This window comes from Mus caroli, unplaced genomic scaffold, assembly GCF_978045245.1.
Source record: "Mus caroli unplaced genomic scaffold, Mus_caroli_1 scaffold_8, whole genome shotgun sequence".
In the NCBI taxonomy this organism is placed as follows: domain Eukaryota; kingdom Metazoa; phylum Chordata; class Mammalia; order Rodentia; family Muridae; genus Mus; species Mus caroli.
This window is the reverse complement of record NW_028227263.1, coordinates 138,244,136-138,269,434: the sequence shown is the minus strand read 5'-3', so window position 1 is coordinate 138,269,434 and position 25,299 is coordinate 138,244,136. Positions and strand designations below refer to the sequence as shown.

The window sequence follows — 25,299 nt, the reverse complement described above, 5'->3', positions numbered from 1 at the left end:
AGAGGTTGGAAGTGATATGTTCTCTGGGGACCATGGGGCTCTCTGCTGAGCTCAAAACCAAGGTAGACCTGTGCAGATTGGAAGGAACTTGAGCCACTGGTTTGGCAGAGTTCCTGTGTCCATGCTCCTGTTGGCTTCAGGCACCCCTGTTTCTGTTGGAACATATGTTGTGTTCCACTCACCAGTGATCCTTAGATCCTGGGTATGCCAGGGTTCCTGGGGCATGAAGAGTCCTCTGAGAACCATGGGAATGTCCGCCGAGTTCGGGCCCATGGTGTTCTGGTGCTGGCACTGACCAGAAGGAAACTGAGCCACTGGTCAGGCAGGGTTCTTGTGTCCATGCTCCAGCTGACCCCAGGCTCTCCCAGTTCTGTATGAGCAGATGTTATGTTCCACTCACCAGTGATCCTAAGATCCTGGGTGTGCTAGGTGCCTGGGGCATGTAAAGTCCTCTAGTTATCATGGGACTGTCCGCCAAGTTTGGGTCCAAGGTGGCCCACACACCCATGGAGTCTTAATGATCTTTTTGTCCAGGAAGACTTTTCCACTGGAGCACAACAGGCAACTCAGAGAGCAGGGTACTATGAGCAAGTACACTTCTGTACAACCCTAGCTTGAGTTAGGCTTACTCCATCCACAGGGTCACTATCCATTAAAAGCCAGGAGAACCCCTATATAATTTTATTTTCAGAACTAAAATGAGCCTAGATAGAAAAATTCTCAACCCCATAGCCAGAGACCTCCTTCTTAAAACCATCATATGGGAAGGTATGACTTCTGAATCCAGACTAGCTTGCTGGGGTCTCTGGGAGGAATGTCACAATATGTAGAAAGCACCACCCACCAGGTCACCAGGGTTCCAGTCCTTTTCTCAACTGGAGACCAGGCTATCTATGCACAGTCTACTGCCCTACATGCATATATATATACATATACATATATTCACACATCATATATATATTCACACATCATATATATTATACACATACTTATACATACACATATACAAATAATTAAAGTAAAAGAGGCTATAAATTTTATAGGCAGAGGGGTAGACAAGGGATAGGTTGAATGAGGTTAAAGAAGTAGAAGAAATGATGAAAATACAGTACCAATACCTGAAATTCTCTTTTAAAAGGGATATCTATGTGACTAGAATAAATTACAAGAAGATAGAGAAAATACCAAAACAGAAGGAAAGTGAGAGTATAGTCTAATGGGGTATAGCAGGGAAGGGGAGACAGAGAGGTGGAGGGAGAAAGAGTTAATGAAGATGAAATGCGCACAAATATCTTTTATGGAAACTGATTATATTTTAATTAATTAAAAATGAAAGGTATATCTTTTAAAAATAATTATTTTGCAGACAAAGGGAAATGTTTGCAGCTATGACAACTAGATTGCCACCCTGAAGACAAATGTGAGTATCAAGGCCTTTAGCCAAAAGGAGCAAGGGCAGAGGATGGCTAAGATTGTACTGGAGTAGCTTAGATTCATCTTTGCAAATATTGGATTCTGAAGGGAATTTATGATCGGTGAAACAGATGTTCTTGGAAGGATAAAATGTGGCATATAGTTACATGTTTTCTTTAAGTTTAAATATTCAGAAAAAAATTATAAGAAGTGGAAGGGAACACTATAAATAATAATTAATATATAATATGTATATATTTGATACTGTAGACGAAGAAAGAAGATAAAAGTATGTGGGTTTGTAAAATTTTGGATAGTGTAGTATCAGGCATAATGTGTTTTAGTATAGGAGAAAGACTAAATTGAAGAAAAGTAGGCTTTCTTCTCCTGAGGCAATGTTATTAATGTGGCGTGTTTCTTTTCTTTTCTTTTCTTTTCTTTTCTTTTCTTTTCTTTTCTTTTCTTTTCTTTTCTTTTCTTTTCTTTTCTTTTCTTTTCTTTTCTTTCTCTTTTCTTTTCTTTCTTTCTTTTTTTTGAATGTTCTAGTGTCTTCGCTGATTTTTTTAAAAATATTTTTATTCTTTACTCATTTTTTTTAGAGTTCAGACTTCATTCACCTCCCGGTTTGCCCCCTGACTGCTCCTCATTCCATATTTTCTCCCCCTCACCCCCCCACCCCATCTCAAAGAGGATGTCTCCATCTCCACTTCTTCCTCAGATGGAGGGAGGCCCACTGAGCCCTGAGTCTGGTCCATGGCAGGATGGTACCCAAAGTGGGGCTCCAGACAGGTAAGACTTTTATCTCTTTCTCTTTCTCTCCGTCTCTGTCTCTGTCTCCGTCTCTGTCTCTCTCTGTCTCTATCTGACTCTCTCTCTCTCTCTCTTTCTTTCTTTTTCTTTCTTTCTTTTTCTTCTTTAAGCAAGGATAGGATCTTGTCAGGGCCTGCAGGCCCACTGATTAAGATTCATCAGTTTGAGGAGGACAAGTAAGTTTTTACCATGGGGCAGTCTGACATTAAAACATGTTTAGATGTCTCACCAGTGGTAATTCAAAAGGCCTATGCTGTAGCAATGAAAGGACAGAATCTCAGCACCTATTTTAAGAACACCTGTGAGAATGAAAAGTGTTCTCAGGAGAATGAAGCTACATGGTTTTGTTGAAATCAAAAAACAAAACAAAAACAAAAACAAAACAAACAAACAAACAAACAAAACAAAACAAAACACCCGGACACCTGAGGAAGGATTGTAAAAATCCCTCGGGAAACGAGAAGGACCTTCCTCCAGATTCCTGCCCACGCTGTGGTGAAGAGAACCTTGGATGAATGAATGCAAATCAAAGCCCCATAAAGATGGGACTCTGCTCACTATAGAAGCGGGTAAGACAAATTACATCCAGATACAGCACTCTCTTGTGTCTTGTGTCCATGTCTGTTTGTCCCCATTTTAGTCGCCAACTCCTTGCCCACAAGTCCGGAACCCTAAATTCCTGCAGATTAAGGGAGGCCAACTGAGGCCAGTCCACGGCACCCAGCCAACCAGACCTACTCTCTTTCTGGGGCCTCAAGTCTCTTGAAGGTTAGGTGCAACTTCTCACACTAAGGCAAGACCAGGCAGCCTTCTACTATATCTATGTCTGGGGGGTCTCATTATCAGCTGGTGTATGCTGCCTGACTGGTGGCTCAGTTTCTGAGATATCTTGAGAGTTCAGGACAACTGAGACTGCTGGTCTTCACTTGGGGCCACCCTGCCCACTCAGCTTCCTCCAGCTTTTCCCCAATACAACTACAGGGGTCCCTGGCTTCCATCCATTTTTTGGATACTAGTATCTTCATCTGACTCAGCTGCTTGTTGAGTCTCTCAGAGGGCAACCATGCTAGTCCCAGTCTGTAAGCACATCACAGCATCAGTACCAGTGTCAGGGCCCCAGGCGTCTCCTTCACCTGGATTACAGTTTGGGCCTGTCACTGGCCCTCATTTCTCTCATGCTCTTCCCTATTCTTGACCTTTTTCCTTTACTGCTTTAATATTCTGTCTTTATTTAGTGCAGTTTTTGTTCAGATGATTATGTGTCAGGAGGAATTTCTTTTCTGGTCTAGGATATTTGGAGTTCTGTAGGCTTCTTGTATGTTCATGGGCATCTCTTTCTTTAGGTGTGTGAAGTTTTCTTCCATAATTTTGTTGAAGATATCTTCTGGCCCTTTAAGTTGAAAATCTTCATTCTCGTCTACTACTATTATCTGTAGGTTGGTCTTCTCATTGTGTCCTGGATTTCCTGGATGTTTTGAAAATCTTCATTCTCATCTATTCCTATTATTTGTATGCTTGGTATTCTCGTTGTGTGCTGGATTTCCTGGATGTTTTGATTTAGGATCTTTTTGCATTTAGCATTTTATTTGATTGTTGTGTCCATGTTCCCTATGGAATCTTCTGCACCTAAGATTCTCTCTTCCATCTCTTGTATTCTGTTGCTGATGCTCACATCTATGGTTCCTGATTTTTTTCTTAGGATTTCTATCTCCAGACTTGTCTCACTTTGGTGTCCTTTATTGTTTCTACTTCCATTTTTAGATCCTGGATGATTTTGTTCAATTCCATAACCTGTTTGATAGTGGTTTCCTGTAACTCTCTAAGGAATTTCTGTCTTTCCTATTTAAAGACTTCTAGCTGTTTATCTGTGTTTTCCTGTATTTCCTTCTTAAAGTCCTCCATCATCATCATGAGAAGTGACTTTAGATCCATGTCTTGCTTTTGTGATGTGATGGTTTGTCAAAGACTTTCTATGCTGGGAGAGTTTGGTTCTGACTATGCCAAGTAATTTTTGTTTCTGTTGCTTCTGTTCTTATGCTTACCTCGTGCCATCTGATTATCTCAAGTGCTTGCTGCCTTCAATATATCTGATTGGAGCTTGTCCTTCCTATAATCCCAGTTGATTCAGGACTCCACAGAGTCCAGCTTTCTCTGTGATCCTTGGATTGTGGACTCCTGTGAGCCTGAGATTCTGGGTGTGTTGGAGTTTTTGGCCATCAAGCTTCCTCGAGACCCTGAATTACTGGTGTGACCCAGCTCCTGTTATCCTGGGATCCTGTTGTCCTAAGATCCTGGACATGTTACAGTGCCTGGAGGTGGTGTCTCCTTTGAGGACCATCAAGCTGTCTGGTCTGTTGGAAACCAAGGTAGACCAGAAGTGATCAAAAGGAACCCAAGCCTCTGGTTAGGAAGGGCTCTGGTGTCCTTGTTCCTTCTGTCACTGGCCTTTCACAATTGGATTGGAACAGATGTGTTTCACTCACCAGTGATCCTAAGATTAACTGGAGAGTCCTCTGGGGACTGTGGGGGTGTCTGGTGATTCTGTACCTAAGGTGACCCAGTGCTGGTGCCAACTGGAAGGGACTTGTGCCCCTGGTCAGGCAGGTTTTCTGCTTCCCTACTGCTGTCTCAGGTCCCTTGCGATTAGATTGGAGCAGATGTTGTGTTCCACTCATCAATGATCCTATGTGGAGAGTTCTCTGGGGACTGTGGGGGTGTCCACCAATTCTGTGCCCAAGGTGACCCGGTGCTGGCACCGACAGGAAGGCATATTGTCCAACTTTGATACAATGGTTTTGTTTGATCTTATAATACTTATTTTGTAAGTTCTGTTATCTTTTATAAGCCAGATCTTTTGCAGTGTGAGAGAGAAATAGAGTGGTTCCAGGTGGAAAAAGAGCTAGGGAGCAATTTATATGCATAAAGTGAAAGGAAATTGTATTTGAATTATATTGCATGAGAAAAAGTCTATGTTCAATAAAAAATGAGGAAAGAAAGAAAAAAATACTAGGAAACAAAATTCAAGACCAGTTAAAAAGCACAATTTATTTGAATTTATTTTGGTATAAGGTGAATAATATAGACCACAATTTTTTATCTAAGTGGCTAGGAGAAATGGACATCTTCCCAGTCTTTGTTACTTATGCAATAGGTTTAGGAAATGCCAAATAAGAATTTTTCTGAAGCAGCTGAAAAAATACCCAGTAAATTATCACTGAAGAAGTTTTATGGTACTGGCTCAGGATAGCATAGTTCTCCTGGTAGAAGTGCCAACTGAAGCATAAGTTTATGGGAGCCATGAATTTAGATTTACTTGCATTTGGAGTATGGTACTCACAATATGACTGAAATTGGCAAGCAGCTGAGGATCATGACAGGATGAAAGCCCCAAGAAGGCAACTTTATTGGGCCATTGGTTTGCAGATTGCATATCATCTGGGCAAAGAAAAACTCTAGTAGCTATGAGATGATGAGTACAGTGGGCTACATATGATAAGATCAACTAATGTAGTCTGCTATATAAACCAACTGCAAAATTTCCATGATCATTTTGGTTAATTTTAGAAGGACTAGGTCATACCTCCTTAATATTCTTTATTGATTTATTAAGATGGTAAATGAACATACAATTTGATAACATGAAACACTTATATGTTATTATATAGTTATAATTTTAAAAAAAGAACATATTTTTTTTCTTAACCAGATGAAAATGAATCTGGAAACAAAAGAGTAATGGCTCATAAGAACAAAGGGTCCAAAAGTTGGAAAACACAGAGAAGTGAGGTGATTGATGTTCATCAGCCACAAATTCTGATTAGGCAAAAGAGCAATGGAGCCTCTTAACATGGAGGAGAGAGTATAAAAAGCCAAGAAGGTAAACACCTGTGCCAGGATATTCCTTGTGGCTCTGGACTCAGGATAGTCTCTTCTAGAAACACGAGTTCTATAGATGTATTGAACCTTCTTCTTGTGTCTGTACAGAATGACAATCATGGAGCCACTGGACCATGCAATGAGTACAGAAAAGACGACTTCAGGGCACATCACCAATGCTGCATAGAGTGAGTCACTAATATTATCACTTCCTACTGTGGAGCAGTATCCAAAATTACGTTTTCTTGTTTCATTTTTGCTATTCTTTTTGATAAATGTGTACACAAAGAAAATTAAATTTACCAAGATGTACATGACCCAAAGGAAGGAAATGAAACATCCAAGGTACTTCTCAATTGTGACTTTATGATCCTTTCCACAGAATTTCCTGGGACTTATGGTCATAGCCTGGAACACACTTAAAAGGCAGGTGGTGAAAATAGACACACTTCGACCAATTGCATGAATGTACAATAGGAACTTACATCCAAAATCATTCAATAACTGCTTCAATCCCCAAATGGTTATTGTTTGGGGCACTCCAGCAGATAAAATGATTATGATATTGGCTGCCATTAGGTGCATGAGAATCAACTCTGTGGGCTTTAATATAGACTCTCTGTAGTAAAGGACTAGATAAAAGAACAAAAGAGAAACATTTCCTAGAATTCCTATTGTAATTTGTGATAAGAAAATTATTCGGATTGCTAGATTCCAGAAGTCCATTATATGATTCAGCAAAATTTCCTGTAGAGTATGGTCACACTACTTCTCTGTATAAACGAACAACAGCAAATGGTTTTACCTGCAGTTAAGAAAGACACCATTAATCTATAGAGCTACAGAGAGGATGAAAAAGAAAGTTCTTTAAAGTGAGAAGTACAAGGCCATCTTAGATCACATAACAATACCTGATGCCGAGAATTTTGGCAAAAGTTGTTACTTTCTATGTTTGTCACTGGGAATTGCTCAGTACTTGAGAATGTATATATTGATGGAAGGGCATCCAATAAGTTTCCTACAAAATGATGTGATGAGGACTGTGAAAAATGAAAAAGAGTTACAGCTCAAATAAATAATTGTAATGCAACACTTTCACAATATATAGATTCTTCCTAGTCATGTTATAAAACAAATCTTCCTCAATGACAACCATAAAACTTGAAGCATTTTTTTTTCTTTTCAGTATGATATTTTTATTGAGTATTTGGTAATTGTGAAAATTCACCCTGAACAATCATTTATCTGTTTTTCCAGTTCTACCCCAATTCTTCTGAACTCCCCCAAAGAAAAGTAGAAAAAAAATGAAACATTAAAAATAAAGCTCAATTTGTGTTGCTTAGAGAAGCATGTTCAGTTTTCTTCAACAAATAATTCTAAATTTACAGTAGATTTAAAGTCAAAACATAAGAAATGGAGAATGTATAACACCACTCAAAACATATCTACAGTTTTATGGCAGTTGGAAGGTTCCTCTGTCTTTTCTATACTGATATTCTCCTGAATTTTACCCTCACTCTTCTAACCCCTCCATGAAAAGTCCCACATGAAAGTCCAAGTGGAGGTCAAAATGCCTCAGATAGCTGTATATTTTTGTATTCTGAATTGCTGCTTGCTTTCTTTGCTTCCCTGTTCCAGGTGTCAACAAGGATATAGATATTTCTGGGCTCCATAAAAGATGCATTGCAGGGGGCTATGTTAAGAGTGTTTTGCTATAGGCAGTCAGCAAGCCTGATAAATGCTGACTTTGAGTACAGACTTTGGTTGAGTTCAGTGATCTTTGGGACACCACCCTCTAATAATCTTTGTTAAGAAAAAATATTACAAGTACAACATATATTAGAATGATGGTTCAAGAGAAAACTCACTTCAGATTAAGTTAATCACTGGCTCTTATTAAAAGTCACACCATATAGACATGGACATACATGTATGAACACTCAGGTCAGGAATTTTAGAAAAAAGGGAACATCTGGTGTGGTAAAATCTCACAGAATTAAAGATAAAAATGGCCAAAATATGCCAGAAGAAGTGGCAAGGGGAAGGATAATATATGATGAATGATAGCTACTGGACATATAGCCTATGTAGCTACTGGAACTCTGTCTGAAATAAGCATGCACTACTAAGAATTCTAATGTGAATATGGTAGAAAGGAAGGCAGCAACAAGAGGACACTCTCTATACATAATTTTATTCCTTTTATTCCTTTCAGAGAAGGTGTGTGAAAACCATCCTCAAATTGAGTTAGATCCCCTTCCAAATGCAGACAGTGAAAGCTTTGAATCAGCACCAGGCTGAACCAAGCAGTCTCAGAGAGGGCACTGTTGCTCCTCATATTCATTTGCCATGTAGGGACAGTTATATTAAAAATAATAATAATTAAAAAAAAAAACTGGAGCAGATTTGGCAGTGAATCCTGGGATCTGAATAAGTTTAAGCAAAGTGGGGAGGTCAGCTCAGACCTTAGGTATTATTAGCTACAAGTAGTCTCCCTTTTCCCATGCAGTAGAAACTACTTTATTTAGTGATGTAATCCATGTTCAGAAAGACAGATAGCAATGTTCCAAGTGTGAGTTCATAGCTTCTTATCTGGAAGTGTGTGTGTTTCTGAGACTGTGAGACTATATAGAGTTTAGGAGACTTGAAAGGGGCCAGCAAGACTGTCTGAGGCTGGATTGGGGAGAGTAAAATAATACATGTGTTTTTAATGTGAAAGCATGAATAATAGACATTGTACAATAAAAGATGTGTTGAGGTCAGAGAAATGGGAGAAGAGGTGAGTTAGGTCAATCAAAACACTAAGTATAACAATGCCTTAAGGGAACTTGCTACTTGTAAACTAATAAAACCTACCAAATAATAAATAAATCAAACAAAATAAAAATCAATATAAAGTGAAGGAGGAAAATTATGACAATACAAAATATTTCATCTTATGGACAAACCTGGAATCTTATGTCTTGGCAATATCTTTGAATGCCACTATCAATGTGTAAAAAGTGTAGCAAGTGTTTTATTACTGTAACTATAACATTGCACAACAATAATCCCATTATTTTTTATGTTTCCAAATTTCCATTCAATATTTTATTATTCTGAGAACAAATATGCTCTATGATAATAATTTAATTTGTGCTAAAAACTGTGTTTTTAAGCTGTATTTCCCTCCTTTTAAGTTTTGAAATTCACATATAATTACATCATTGAGATAATTAAGTCTTTCCCCCAACCCATTCCAAGTACCCACACATACTTTGACCTCAAAACTCATGGCTTCTGACATGTTCAGTTCGTATAATGACATTTATTTGTATGTACATGATTTCAATATTCATCTTTTGATGCTAGATAAACAATCTAGGGGACTGCTTCCCAGTGAAGTCTATTTTTTTTACTATCAGTGATGCTTCATTACTTGAGGCTCTAACCCCTAAAGAAAGAAACTACTCACTTAAAAAGGAGACCGTTACAAAACAAAACAAAACAAACAAAACAAACAAAACTAACAAAACAAAACAAAACACAACCAAAAATGATATAATCTTTAGGCAGAAAAGAGAAAAATCAGGAGCAATAAAAATTCAGAAGGACTTTTGGCTGGTCTGGTCCAGAGAAGAAACCTTATCATGATCCATCCTAGAGAACCCACTGCACTCAAAGCAGTTGATAAGAACCACCCCACCCCTGCCCTGAGTGCCTGCTGCAGCCCTCCCCTCCCCCACATACACACCCACATACCGGTCCAGAGTCACAGAGTTACTGCCGGGAGTCCAGCAGACTCAGGAACCATCTCCCATCAAAACTCCCACTCTCCAGAGTACCACTCCCCTTCCTTCCATTCCGCCCCTTCTTGCTGGCCCTTTCTGCTGGTGCAGACTCTTGGGTGGTCTGCTCCTGTAAAGACACCATATACTTACCCATCCTAGAGAATCTGCTGCACTCAGAGCAGTAGAGGACCCACTGCACTCAGAGTAGCTGAGTGGATAACATCTTAAGTGTTCCATTGAAGACCCAAGCGTCTGAAGGCCTCCCAGGAGAGCTACTGCAACCAGGGCAACAGATCAGCAATTTTTCTACCACTATGAAGAGCCCCCAGTTGCAAGGCCCTACAGGTGGTCTGCTACAGCCAAGGCTGAAGGTCTACCAGGAAATATGAAGCATCCCAGGAACAAAAGAGGCAGATTTCAGAATCACCCAGACCAACAAACACTAGGGATATTCAAATGGCAAAAGGTATGCACAATAACAAAAGCAACAGAAGCCAATATAGGTTAGCATTATCAGAATCCAGTTCTCCCACCACAGCAATCCCTGAATACAACACACCCAAAAATCATGAAGCTGATCTAAAATCCTATCTCATAAAGATAATAGAGTACTTTAAGGAGGATATCAATAACTCACTGAAAGAAATATAGGAAAACACAGGTAAACAGGTAAAGGAATTGAATAAAGCAATCCAAGACATAAAAGTGGAAGTAGAAACAATAAAGAAAACACAGGTGGAGGCAAACCTGGAAATGGAAAACCTAGGAAAGAGGTCAAGAAATACAGATGTAAGTATCACCAACAGAATGCAAGAGATAGAAGACAGAATCTTAGGTATAGAAGATACTATAGAAGATATTGACACAACTGTCAAAGAAAATTCATAACAAAAACTCCCAGAGCATCCAAGAAATTCAAGACACAATGAAAAGACCAAATCTAAGAATAATCAGAATAGAGAAGAATGAAAATTCCCAGATCAGAGGACATGAAAATGTCTTCAACAAAATCATTGAAGAAAACTTCCCCGAACTAAAGAAAGAGATGGCTATAAAGGTACGAGAAGCCTATAGAACACCAAGTAAATAGAACCAGAAAAGAAAATCCTCTCATCACATAATAATCAAAACACTAAATGCACATAACAAAGAAAGAATATTAAAAGCTCCAATGAAAAAGGGCCAAGTAACATACAAAGGTAGACCTATCAGAATTACACCAGACTTCTCAACAGAGATTAAGAAAGACAAGAGAGCCTGGATAGAGGTCATGCAAACTTTGACAGAACACAAATGCCAGCAAAAGCTACTATATCCAGAAAAACTCTCAATCAATATAGATGGAGAAACCAAAATATTCCGAGACAAAACCAAATTCAAACAGTATCTGTCTACAAATCTAGTCCTACAGAGTATCCTAGAAGGAAAACTCCAACAAAAGGAAGGTACCTGCAGCAAAGAAAGGACAAGATGTTAAGCACCTCACAACAAATCCAAAAAGGAGAGAACCATAAGCTTATAAGACCACCCATGAAAACAAACATATGAGGAAACAACGGTCAGTTCTCTTTAAAATCTCTGAATATTAATGGATTCAACTCACCTATAAAAAGACATAAGCTAACAAACTGGATATGCAAACAATATCAACACTGAGATACTGCCTCACAGAAATCAGAATGGCTAAAATAAAAAACTCAGGTAACAGCGGATGCTGGTGAGGATATGGAGAAAGATGAAAAAGCCTCCATTGTTGATGGGATTGCAAGAAGGTACAACCACTATAGAAATCAGTTTTTCAGTTCCTCAGAAAATTGGACATAGTATTAACTGAGGAGCCAGCTATACCACTGCTGGACATATAAGAAAAAGATGTTCCAACATATAACAAGAACACATGCTCCACTACATTCATAGCAGCCTTTTTTATAATAACCAGAAGTTGGAAAGAACTCATATGTCCTTAAACAGAGGAATGGATAAAGAAAATGTGGTACATTTACACTCAACTATTAAAAACAATGAATTGATGAAATGCTTGGGCAAATGGATGGAAGGAGAAAATATTATCATGACTGAGATAACCCAGTCATAAAAGAACACACATGGTATGCGCTCACTTGTCAGTGGATATTAGCCCATAATCATGATTCTCAAAATACAATCCATAGACCACATTAAGCTCAAGAAGAAAGATGACTAAAGTATCCAGACTTTGATCCTCCTTAGAAAGGGGAACAAAAATACCCTTGAGAAGAGTTTTTGCTATCCTGGAGGGCATCATCTTGAGTGAGGTAACACAATCACAAAGGAACTCACACAATATGTATTCACTGATAAGTGGATATTAGCCCAAAACTTAGGATACCCAAGATATAAGATACAATTTGCTAAACGCATGAAACTCAAGAAGAATGAAGACCAAAATGTGGACAATATGCCCCTTCTTAGAATTGGGACCAAAACACCCATGGAAGGAGTTACAGAGACAAAGTTTGGAGCTGTGATGAAAGGATGGACCATCTAGAGACTGCTGTATCCAGGGATCCATCCCATAATTAGCTTCCAAACGCTGACACCATTGCATACACTAGCAAGATTTTGCTGAAAGGACCCAAATATAGCTGTCTCTTGTGAGACTATGCCGGGGCCTAGCAAACACAGGAGTGGATGCTCACAGTCAGCTACTGGATGTATCACAGGGCTCCCAATGGAGAAGCTAGAGAAAGTACCCAAGGAGCTAAAGGGATCTGCAACCCTATAGTTGGAACAACATGATGAACTAACCAGTACCCCGGAGCTCTTGTCTGTAGCTGCATATGTATCGAAAGATGGCCTAGTCGGCCATCACTAGAAAGAGAGGCCCATTGGACTTGCGAACTTTATATGCCCCAATATAGGGAAATACCAGGGCCAAAAGAATGGGAATGGGTGGGTAGGGAAGTGGGGGGCGGTATGGGGGACTTTTGGGATAGCATTGGAAATGTAATTGAGGAAAATATGTAATAAAAAATATTAAAAATTTTAAAAAAAGAGCCATAACACTGTGAAAAGCGCATCAGAATCGAGCCATTAAATCTGGTGGTGGTGGTGTAAAAAGAAAAAAAATAATAATAAAGTTGGTAATGTTTAAAAAAAATACCCATGGGATGTATTACAGAAACAAAAGTGTGGAACAGAGACTGAAGGAAAAGCCATCCAGAGACTTCCCTACCTGGTGATCTATCCCATATACAGTCACCAAACTCAGACACCATTATGGATACCAACAAGTGCTCGCTGACAGGTCCCTGATATAGCTGTCTCCTGAGAGTCTCTACAACTGCCTGAAAAATACAGAAATGTATGCTCTCAGCCAACCTTTGTACTGAGCAGAGGGCCCCCTAATGGAGGAACTAGAGAAAGGATTGAAGGAGCTGAAGGGTTTTGCAGTCCCATTGGAGGAACAACAATATGAACCAATCAGTATTCCCTGAACTCCCAGGGACTAAACCACCTACCAAAGAATACACATGGAATGTACCCATGACTCCAGACCCATTTGTAGCACAGGATGTTCTTGTTGGTCATCAATGGGAGGAGAGGCCATTGATCCTGTAAGGGCTCAATGTCCCTGTGAGTAGGAATGCCAGGTTCAGGAAGCAGGAGTGGGTGAGTTCTTAAGAAGGGAGAGTGGGGGAAGGAATAGCAGGTTTTGGGAGAGGAAACTGGGAAAGGGGATAACATATGGAGTGGAAATAAAGAAAATGTATAAGAAAAAAGAAAAAAGAAGAAGTAAAATTGTTTTATATATATAACTGAACAGAGACACAGTGAAACTAAGAGAGTTTATGAACCAAGTAGATTTAATAGATATCTACAGAACATTTCACCCTTAAACAAAAAGAATATACATTCTTCTCAGCAACTTACCGGTACTGTCTCCAAAATGGGCCATATAATTGGTCTCAATATATCCCTCATCTGATACAAGAAGATTGAAATAATACTATGCACCTTATCAGATCACTATGGCCTAAGGTTGGGCTTCAAGAATAGTAAAAACTGCAGAAAGCCCACATACACATGAAAATTGAAAAACTCTCTATTCAATGATAATATGGACAGGGAAGAAATAAAGAAATTAGAGACTTCATGTAATTTAATGAAAATGTTGACACTTCATACCCAAACCTATGGGACACAATGAAAACAGTGCTAAGTGGAAAGCTCACAGCTCTAAGTGCCCTGGTAAAGAACTTGGAGAGATCTTACACTAACAACTTAACAGCATACCTGAGAGCTCTAGAACAAAACGAAGCAAACTCACTCAAGAGGAATAGAAGGCAAGAAATAGTCAAACTCAGGGCTGAAATCAACCAAATACAAACAGAGAAAATAATACAAAGAATCAATAAACCCAGAAGCTGCATCTTTATGAGAATCAACATGATAGATAAACCTCTAGCCAAACTAACTAAAAGAGCTGAGAGGCAGTATCCAAATTAACAAAATCAGAAATGAAAAGGAAGACATAACAACAAAAACAGAGGACATTCAAAAAATCATCAGAGCCTACTATTAAAAAAACAAAAAACAAAACAAAAACCCTATATTCCAAGAAGTCTAGATGAAATGGATGGTTTTCTAGACAGATACCACACACCAAAGTTAAATCAAAAGCAAGTAAACTATCTAAACAGGCCCATATCACACAAGGAAATAGAAGAAGTCAATAAAAACACCCCAACCAAAAAGAGCCCAGGGCAAGATAGATTTAGTGCAGAATTCTACCAGTCCTTCAAAGAAGACCTGATACCAATTTTTCTCAAATGATTCCATAAAATAGGAAGAGGAGGAACACTACCTAACTATTCCATAAATTACTCTGATACCTTAACCATGCAAGGACTCAACCAAAAAAGAGAACTTCAGACCAAACTTGCTTATGAATATCAGTGTAAAAATACTCAAAAAAATTCTTGAAAACCAAATCCAAGAACTCATCAAAACCATCATTCACCATGATCAAGTAGGTTTCATCCCAGGAATGCAAGGTTAGTTTCATATATGAAAATTCGTTAACATAATCCACTATATATATATATATATATATATATATATATATATATATATAACACACACAAAGAAAAAAATCACATCATCATCTCCTTAGATGAAGAAAAAGCATTTGACAAATTACAACACCCCTTCATGTTAAAAATATTGGAGAGATCAAGAATTCAAGGTCCATACATAAACATAATAAAAGCAATTTACTTCAAAACAACAGCCAATATCAAATGAAATGGAGATATACTTGAAGCAATCCCACTGAAATTGGGGACAAGATAATGATGCCCACTCTCCTCATATCTATTCAATATAGCACTCGAAGTGTTAGCTAGAACAATATGACATCAAAAAAGGATCAAGAGAATACAAATTGGCAAAGGAGAAATAAAGGTATCACTATTGGCAGATGATATGATCATATACATAAGTGACCCCGAAATTCTACCAGAGAACTTCTCCAGCTGATAAAGAACTTCAGTGAAGTGGCCAGATATAAAATTAACTCAAGTAAGTCAGTAGTCTTCCTTTATACAAATGATAATCAGGCTAAGAAAGAAATTAAGGAAACAACTTCCTTCACAATAGCCACAAGTGATATAAAATCTTTTGGGGGTAACTCTAACGAAACAAGTGAAAGACCTGTATGATAATAACTTCAAGTCTCGACATGAGATCTCCCATATTCATGGACTCACAGAAATAACACAGTAAAAATGGTCATCCTGCCAAAAGAAATCTATAGATTCAAGGCAATTCCCATTAAAATCCCAACACAATTCTTCAAAGACATGAAAAGAACAATTCTCAAAATTATCTGGAAAGGCAAAAACCCCAGAATAGTGAAAATAATTCTTATAAATAAAAGAATGGCTGGGGAAAACAATATCCCTGACCTTAAGTTTTACTAGAGAGCAATAGTGAGAAGTACTGCAAGGTAGTGGTAGAGACAGACACATTGATCAATGGAATGAAATTGAAGACCCAAAAATAAAACCACACACTTACCATTAATTGATCTTTGATAAAGATAACAAAAATATACAATGGAAAAAAAGAAAGCAAAAAGTGGTGCTGGCCTAACTGGCTGTCTGTATGTAGAAAAATGAAAATAGTACTGTATTTGTCACATTGCACAAAGCTCAAGTCCAAGTGGATCAAAGTCCTCAACATAAAATCGAGATACACTGAATCTAATAGAAGAAAAACTCGGAAAGAACCTTGACCTCACTGACACAGGGAGAAATTTCCTAACCAGAACTCCAATAGCTCAAGCTCTAAGATCAAGAATTGATAAATGGGAGCTCATGAAATTGGAAAGCTTCAGTGAGGCAAGGGACATAGTCAATAAGACACATCACAAACCTGCAGATTGGGGAAAAAGTTTTCTCTAACCCCACATCTGATAGAGGGATAATATGCAAAATATATAAAGAACACAAGAAACTAACCACCAAAAAACCAAACAGCCCAATCAAAAAATAGGATGCAGACCTAAACCAAGATTTCACAACAGAGGAATCTTGAATACCCGAGAAGCACCTAAAGAAATATTCACAGTCCTTAGCGATCAGAGAAACACATATCAAAAAGACCCTGAGATTCCACCTTACACCAATCAGAATGGTAAGAATCAAAACCACAGGTGACATCACATGTTGGTGAGGATGTGGAGAAAGAGGCACACTCCTCCAATGCTGGTCACATTGCAAAATCAATCTGGACTTTCCTAAGAAAAGTGGAAATAGATCAACCTGGAGACCCAGCTATACCACTCTTGAAAATATACCCAAAAGATGTCCCATCATGCCACAGGGGCATATGTTTCGCTATGTTCATAGCTGTCTTATTTATGATAGCCAAAATCTTGAAACAACACACATGTCCTAAAACATTAGAATGGATACAGAAAATGTGGTTCATTTATATAATGGAATACTACTCAGCTATTAAGATCAAGGACATCCTGAGTTTTGCAGGCAAAGGGATGGAACTAGAAAATATCATTCTGAGGTAGGCAACTCAGATCCCAAATAACATACATGGTGTGTACTTGCTAATAAGTAGATATTAGCCAAAAAATACAGAATAACCAGGATACAGTTCACAGAACTCAAAAAAGTCAACAAGCTGAAGTGTCCAAATGAGGATGCCTCAGTCCCATTTGGAAGGAAGAAGAAAGCAATCACAAGTAGGGAGGGAGAGAGGGACCTGGGAGGAAAAGTGGTCCTGTGGGAGGGGATTGTGGAGGAGGGAGTTGGGGAGGAGAGAGGAATCTGATCTGGTATGGGGTGAGTGAAAAGTACTGAAGCCCTGAGGGCCAGCAAAATGAATGTAAACAGGCAACCTTGGGAGATAGGAGGTTTAGGGTAACCTCCCAAATGCACCAGAGACCTGTGATGTGAGAGACTCTCCAGACTCAAAGGGACAGACCTTAGATGAAATGACTGACAGTAGGGAGAGGGAATTTAAAAAGCCCAACTCTAGGAGAAAGACAGGGCATCAAATGAGGGAAAGGGGGTCTATCCCACAATCCCAACTCTGACCCATAATTTTTCCTGTCTGAAAGAAGAAAAGGAATGAAAATGGAGAGGATCCTGAGGAAAAGAAGGTCCAGAGACAGGCTCAAATTGGTAACTAGCTCAAGGCGAATTCCCAAGGCCTGACACTATTACTGAGGCTATGGAGTGCTCAAAAAAAAAAAAAAAAAAAAAAAAAAAAAAAAAAAAAAAAAAAGGACCTAACATGAGTATACTCCAGAAGAATCAACAAGCAGGTGAAAGAGTCAGAGGTAGATATTTGCACCCAATCTATCCACAGAAGCAGCTGACCCCTGCTGTTGAATTAGAGAAGGCTGAAAGATGCTGAGAATTGTGATCCTGTAGGAGGACCAGCAGTCTCAATTCATCTGGATATACGAGGTCTCTCAAATACTGGGCCACCAACCAGGAAGAATACACCAGCTGATATGACATACAATAGAGGACTGTCTGGTCTCGATTCAATCAGTAAAGATTCACCTAATCCTGAAGAGACTGTGGGCCCAAGTAGTTTAGAGGTTAGGTGGGTTGGGGGGTAGGGATATTCACATTGAGACAGGGATGTGGAACAGTCAGAGGGTACATGGAGGGATAAAATATGGAGTGTAAAACATAAATAATATTTAAAAAATGCAGAAAACAAATGATTGTGTGTGTCAAGCCCCACTTGTAGCACTGAAAAATACAACCCCTGCACTCACACCTTAGGAAATATTTTGGGAGAGAAGGCAAAAGGATTTGAAATGCCAGAGGAATACATATTTGTTGTAATAATGCATCTCATAGAAATGTTGATGAAACTACACGCATGAAGTCAGAACATGATTGCCTACACACACCAGTACCCCAGTGACATGATAACATTAAGAATGAAATCCACTGTGTCCCAAATATCTCATTTTAAAGATTAGCCACAAAATATGCTTACTTTACCAACACCCAGCAATAATTATGGAAGGTTTCACCCATGTATGGGCAGTGAGAGCCTATGATCAATTAACAGACATGCATAAAACAGAATTATACATGTCAATTCCATCCTTAGATTCCATGTCATTTCAAGCATGAGACTAATGCATAGCTGATTCTGCTGGCTAGCAGGATAGTCATGCATTGAGGTCACCATGTATCAGAGACCATGCAGGCAGCATGACCAACATGAGTATTGATGGTTCCACAGCATGAAAGAAGCCTGTGCATATTTTACTGTGCTTGAGGAGAAGCTAAGCTTCATTCAGCTTGAAACATTCACCTGAATCATATGGATCAGTATCATCTGCTGGCAGCTAAGCAATTCCAAAAGGAAAATCTAAAAGCCCAAATCCAGTGCCAAATAGGCTACAAGGATCTTGAACAAAAAGGTCTACAAAGTGTTAAGGAAATTAGGAGAACCTGGCAATAGAGTCTGAGATCAAAAGACAAAGAGGATGTAGTGTATCTTTTTCAAAAAAGTAAAGTAAATGGAGTAGATACAAGAAGACAAAAAAGGAAAAAAAAAACCCACATTCCAGAGTTCTCTGTGGAATGAAGTTACTATTGAGAAGATGGAGTAATAGAATCAAGATTGATGAAAGAATCCATTTCTACTTCAACACAAGTGACCCACAGGGATCCGGAATGCTATGATAATGAAATTACTCAGAAATCACAAGAAATCCTTTAGGAAATTGGTTGATTTCTGAAGACTGAAGAAAAAAAGGCTCATAAGAAAGACAAAGAGAGGGGGCTGGTGAGATGGCTCAGTGGGTAAGAGCACCCGACTGCTCTTCCAAAGGTCCAGAGTTCAAATCCCAGCAACCACATGGTGGCTCACAACCATCCGTAACGAGATCTGGCGCCCTCTTCTGGAGTGTCTGAAGACAGCTACAGTGTACTTACATATAATAAATAAATAAATCTAAAAAAAAAAAAAAAAGAAAGACAAAGAGAGAAAATTTATCTTTATATGAAGGAAAGCATGACTCTGATTGCAAGAAAAAGGAGCTAAGTCAACACATTCAAAGACAAAGACATGAAGGAACAGCATGCTCTAAGATTGATTGGCCACCCAAAATGTAACAACATAAAAGTAAAGAGGCTCAGGCATATGCTAGCAAGGCTGTGGAGTAAGAGGAACACTCCTCCACTAGTGGTCGGATTGCAAAATGATATGAACACTCTGGAAATCAATCTGGAGGGTCCTCAGAAAAATGGAAATAGATATACTTAAGACCAAGTTATACCACTTTTGGGCATATACCCAAAGATGCCACACAATGCCACAGGGATATGCGTTCCAGTATGTTCATAGTGGTCTTATTTGTGATAACCAGAAGCTGGAAACAACCCAAATGTCCTTCAACAGATAAATGGATACAGAAAATGTTGTTCATATGCACAATGGATACTATTCAGCTATTCAAAACAAGGACATCCTGAGTTTTGCAGGTGAATGGATGGAACTAGAAAATATGATCCTAAGTGAGGTAACTCAGACCCAAAATAACATGCATGATGTGTACTCACTAATAAGTGGATAGCAGTCAAAAAAAATTACAGAATACCCAGAACTGAATCCATAGAACTTAAGAGTTAACAAGCAGAAAGAGAGGAAGTATGGAATAAGGAACCTTTAGAGATTACTGGGAGAGGGATAAGGACTAGAATATAAAACATATTACATATAAAAGGAAAAATAAATATTCTATTACAAATTGTAATAAAATCATTGCATTGAAAATTGTCTTGCAGTCAGAAATGTGATTGAATGATAGAAAATGCATCTCACCTTGGTTGTTTCCCTTCTCTCTGACACTCTGCAGACTTAATCCCAGTTGCTGTCTTAGCTATATACATTTTTGCATCATTTCACAAAGATTTCCACAAAGCAGGCAGAAGAAGGCAATAATTTATCCACCAAATGCTATAGATTAAGAATAACTTCAAAGTATACAACAGTTATTGGTATAGGACTACATTTATAAAATATACTTACAAGAAAATGTGGTCTAAGTTCTAAATTGTTACAAGTAAATCTGTCTCTCTCAAAATTGCAGCAGATATCTGTTTTTTTTGTTTGTTTGTTTGTTTTTTTGCATGCTTCTGTTAATCAGTTTAAGAGAACTGATAAGAACGTTGCAGTATTCTTTGTGTGCATATTTATTCTGATCCAATATGTGTTTCACCTGTATAAACTCCCTGAGAAAGATGGTTATGATTTTTATTTCACTACTACAACAACTGTATATTATGAACCAATAGAAAGAATAAATGAAACAATGAGTGAAAGGAAGAAGGAAGGAAAGAAAGAAAGAAGGAATCAAAGAAGGAAGGAAGGAGAAAGTGAAAAGCAGGCAGAGAGAATCAGAGAGAAAGAGAGAGAGAGAGAGAGAGACAGAGACAGAGACAGAGACAGAGAGACAGAGAGAGACAGAGAGAGAGACAGAGAGAGAGACAGAGAGAGAGAAAGGAGAGGGAATTTGGGTTTGAATGAATTGTTGTAGCTGATCACACATTGTTATGGAATAATATTTTGAGGGCATGATCTCAACTAACATCCATTATTTGTGAATAATCATGCTGGCATACCTTTTCAATGGTGATTCGCTGAAATCTTCTCACAACAGTTTCACAAAACTGATCTTTATTTTTGCTACTCCATCTGAGAATCATAAATTCTTTCAATGAGAGAATAGGTGAACACTCCATGTCCTTAAAAGGTTCCTTTGTTTTTGTTTGTTTTATTTGTTTATTTTTATTTTGTGTTTTTTTTTTTTGAGACGTGCTCTCTCAATGTAGTCCTCCTACCGCTTATTGTGTAGAATAGAATGACCTCAAACTTGCAGATTTCCTTCGGCCTCTGCGAAGTTGGGGCAGATGGCATATACCACAAAAACAGGATTCTGAAAAATTCTTACATTTCTACATATGATGATCAAAGACATAGGAAATACCACATAATTTAAGATTCACATTATCCAACAGTATGCCAGTGAAAAAAACATCCCTGGAATTCGGGCATGGTGACGCACACCTTTAATTCCAGCACTCGGGAGGTAGAGGCAGGCAGATTTTTGAGTTCCAGGCCAGCCTGGTCTACAAAGTGAGTTCCAGGACAGCCAGGGCTATACAGAGAAACCCTGTCTTGAAAAGTACAAAAAAACAAACAAACAAACAAACAAACAAACAAATCCCTAGAAGCTTTTCAACGTTTTACCTACATGGAATTGAACTGAGAAAACATGCACGTTCCAAGGAAGATGATTTCAGGGAGCATATTATGCCACATCTAGGAGGGTGGAAAAATGTACTCACAATTATGGACAAAACACTTCATCTCCAAACCTTCTATAACATTTGAGACATCGTGAATTAAAAATGACTATGAATTCTCTGTTCTCCTTGCTTAATATTAAGTATTTGGTAGCACAGTTTTCTTCAATGTAGTGACATTAGAATCAATAAAACAAATAGACGACAGTGTGAGAGCACTCTTATGCTCATAATTGCAAAGTCACTCTGCCTTTTCTGAAAGGGCTATTTGTCTTTATAGACATTCTGCTCACAAAGTTCATTGTTGTCTCATCCACTGCAAATCAATGTCCTTTATGGTAAATACTTTCTATGTCTTATTAACTTACATGTCTAATGGGAAATATAATTGATAAAAATATTACACACACACATATCTGTAAAATTTAAATTCTACAAACTTCATTATTTGACCAGCAATGGCTTGAGCTGTAAGGTCAAGAATAGACAAATGGGATCTCATAAAATTGCAAAGCTTCTGTAAGGCAAAAGACACCATCAATAAGACAAAAAGGCCACCAACACATTGGGAAAGGATCTTTAACTATCCTAAATCAGATAGGGGACTAATATCCAATATATACAAAGAACTCAAGAAGCTGGACTTCAGAAAATCAAATAATGCTATTAAAAATGGGATACAGAGCTAAAGAATGAATTCTCAACTGAGGAATACCAAATGTCTGAGAAGCACCTGAAAAAATATTCAACATCCTTAATCATCAGGGAAATGCAAATCAAATCAACCCTGAGATTCTACCTCACACCAGTCAGAATGACTAAGATCAAAAATCCAGGTGACTGCAGATGCTGGCATGGATGTGGAGAAAGGGACACTCCTCCATTGTTAGTGGGATTACAAGTTGGTACAACCACTCTGGAAATCAGTTTGGCAGTTCCTCAGAAAATTAGACATAGTACTACAAGAGGATTCAGCAATACCTCTCCTAGGCATGTACCCAGAAGATGTTCCAACTTGTAATAAGGACACATGCTCCACTATGTTCATAGCAGCCTTACTTATTTTGTTGTCAATAACTGTCTGATGTATACAGTAGCTGTTCTCCACGTCAATACATGACTGTAGAAACACACATAAGTGACTCTTAAAATCTAAAACCCGTTTGTGTCAAAGTGGATACAAGAATGTCCTGAACATGATAGTGTGGTGGGAACAGTCACCTCAATCTGTGTTCATGAAGCCGTGATAGACAATTTCAAATACATTCCAGCAATCTTGCAGACTGTGTTCTCTACTTGACCTTTGGCTCACTTTGCTGTCATTTTATTGTTTGCTTTTGGCTGTGGAATGTTTTCAATTAGGGGAACTGGTAAGATGTTTCAGGGATAAAGAACAATTGCTGCTATTAAAAGACCCTGGGTTTGGTTCCCAGTACCCACATGGTGGCTCACTACTGCCAGTAACTTCAGTTTCCAGGCATTCACCTTCCTCTTCTGTCCTCTACAGGCACTGTATTCTCTTCTTGCACATGTATACCTGGAGGCAAAACATCCATGCACACAAAATAAAAATAGATAACAAATAAATCTTTTAAAAAATGTTTTCATTTTGACATGGCTTATTTTGCAGGCAAATGACAAGTGAAAACATGAATTTTTAGATCTTACTAAAATGCAGTGCTATGAGTATGATCTGGCCTGAGAGAAAATAGTTACAGCTGCCAGTTTCATTTTATGACCAGAAGTTAGGCCTGTTGTTTCTAATGTCCCTGGAAATAAGTATTGTTTTCTTTGAGGAATAAAAGTTATAGTGTGAAACACAGATGAATTGCTAACACCATTGATATGTAAAGAGTATACCATGATGATATAATAGCATGTTCTTAAAGAGCACGAGAAGAAAAATGCTAGTAAAATCTTTGGTTTAATATTCTATGTTCACTTCCTACTTCTTTTTTTGTCAGAGTTAAGGACTGAACCCAGGGCCTTACACTTGCTAGGCAAGCGCTCTATCACTGAGCTAATTCCTCAACCCCCACTTCCTAGTAAGAAACATATTATAATAAATTGATATGTAATTACATTATATTTATTTCATAGAAATATAAAACATACGTAAATTATATAAACAAGTAGATTCTATATTTATATTTAAAGATGAATTTAAAAAATATGAAAAGTTAAACATTTTCAAAACTGAAATAAAGTGCAAAGTGTGGAGAAAAGAGTATCTGAGGACTAAAGCCCTTCCTCTCCATGCACAAGGCCCTGTGTTGTTTTAGCAACAATGACAAATATTGAGGAAAGAAATTACATGAGTTTATGCTTAACATTAGAATATGACTAAATCAGGGGAAGTAACTCAAGACATATTTGGTCCTATCTATCATTGCCTGGTACTCATTCTCTAACTTCTCTTCACTATATCTTCCAAAGTTCAATAGAAAGACTTCAAGTCAGACATTGCACCAGTAGTTATTCAATACAAACAGTTAATGCCTCTATATCTCATATATGTACTGTCATATAAGAATATATTATGCTTGAGAACCAGGCTCATGCCTTGAAACTCCCCATGGTTGTATATTTCTTCTACTTCCAATCTAAAGTTTTCTATGCTTTGAAATGATGCTAAGTTCAATAATAATAATAATTATGATAATAAAATAATAATAACAATAAATACCTGAAAAGGTAGTCTACACATAATATAAGGTAAGAAGAATTATCACATTGACTTATTACCACAATCATTCAGCACCTTCACAGATGGACTGGATTATCGTGGTGTTAATCACTGTCACCCAAATTGAGGGACTTATATAACAGTAATTATCAGTAGAGGCTGGCACAAGGATTGGGACACTTTTGTCTTTCTCAGTCACCTCTTATCTATAGAATTATTCTTGTGCCTTCCTTGTCTGTTCCATGGATCAGTTTCTAGGCCATATTTCCACTATCAGACTGAATATTGTCTTAGACCACTTTTCTCTGTGCAGCACACTGTGAAACAGAAAGTACTCACCTGACTTCTTGCCTCTGCAGCAAGGTGGCCTGGGTGTACAGATTCTGGCTTCATAATAACCAGCACGTAGGGAGAAGGAAGCAGATCAAGCCTGAGATAGAGATAAAGTGTGACTCTGTGACCTTGCTTCCCTTTCAAATGGCAACTTTTATTTCAAAAGGTTCTTTTTTTTTTTTTTTTTTTTTTTAGTAGAAATGACAGAACTCTCTTTGGGAGACAGGAGACAAAACCATTTAAGAAACTCTTTCTTCTTGCTAATTAAATAGGACACTTAAAAGTTTCTCATGAATGACTCCTAAGGTATAATGTGTTTTTAAGATATATTTATTTGATCCATGAGGATTATCTGGATCCCATGTGGAAGATGCTAGAAACTTTAATTTTATAAGAAATGTATAGAAGTGTCTATGTCCTACAGGATCTAGACTTCTCTATTTTTTTTTGAACCCAAACAAACTTTTTCTTTCAAAGAAGATTTAGAACATTTACTGCTTAATTATTTAGGTTTATTTACTACATATAGATGTGTTTTAGTCAACTCCACCCTTAGTTATCTCTTTAC

General features: G+C 38.0%; 1 protein-coding gene across 8 annotated transcripts; it reads right to left on the bottom strand.

Moving 5' to 3' along the window:
* Positions 1-5,251: 5,251 nt before the first annotated feature.
* Positions 5,252-24,839, bottom strand: LOC110299382 (vomeronasal type-1 receptor 4-like). Of its 8 annotated transcripts, none has more exons than XM_085842319.1 (5): positions 24,738-24,839; positions 21,661-21,728; positions 21,029-21,101; positions 7,011-7,139; positions 5,252-6,904 (listed from the first exon to the last, which is right to left on the bottom strand). In XM_085842319.1, exon 5 carries the CDS (start codon positions 6,823-6,825, stop codon positions 5,881-5,883), a length of 945 nt encoding a protein of 314 aa, XP_085698445.1. In that variant the 5' UTR covers positions 6,826-6,904; positions 7,011-7,139; positions 21,029-21,101; positions 21,661-21,728; positions 24,738-24,839; the 3' UTR covers positions 5,252-5,880. The 8 variants fall into 8 exon arrangements, with proteins under 8 accessions (XP_085698445.1, XP_085698447.1, XP_085698444.1 ...); XM_085842321.1 differs by lacking the exon at positions 24,738-24,839 and adding an exon at positions 23,153-23,178; XM_085842318.1 differs by having other exon boundaries at positions 21,029-21,728.
* Between the last annotated feature and the right edge of the window lie 460 nt (positions 24,840-25,299).

Bases quoted from the DNA above. Each gene is read 5' to 3' on its own strand.
- LOC110299382 (XM_085842318.1), bottom strand. From the start codon at position 6,825: ATGGACTTCTGGAATCTAGCAATCCGAATAATTTTCTTATCACAAATT.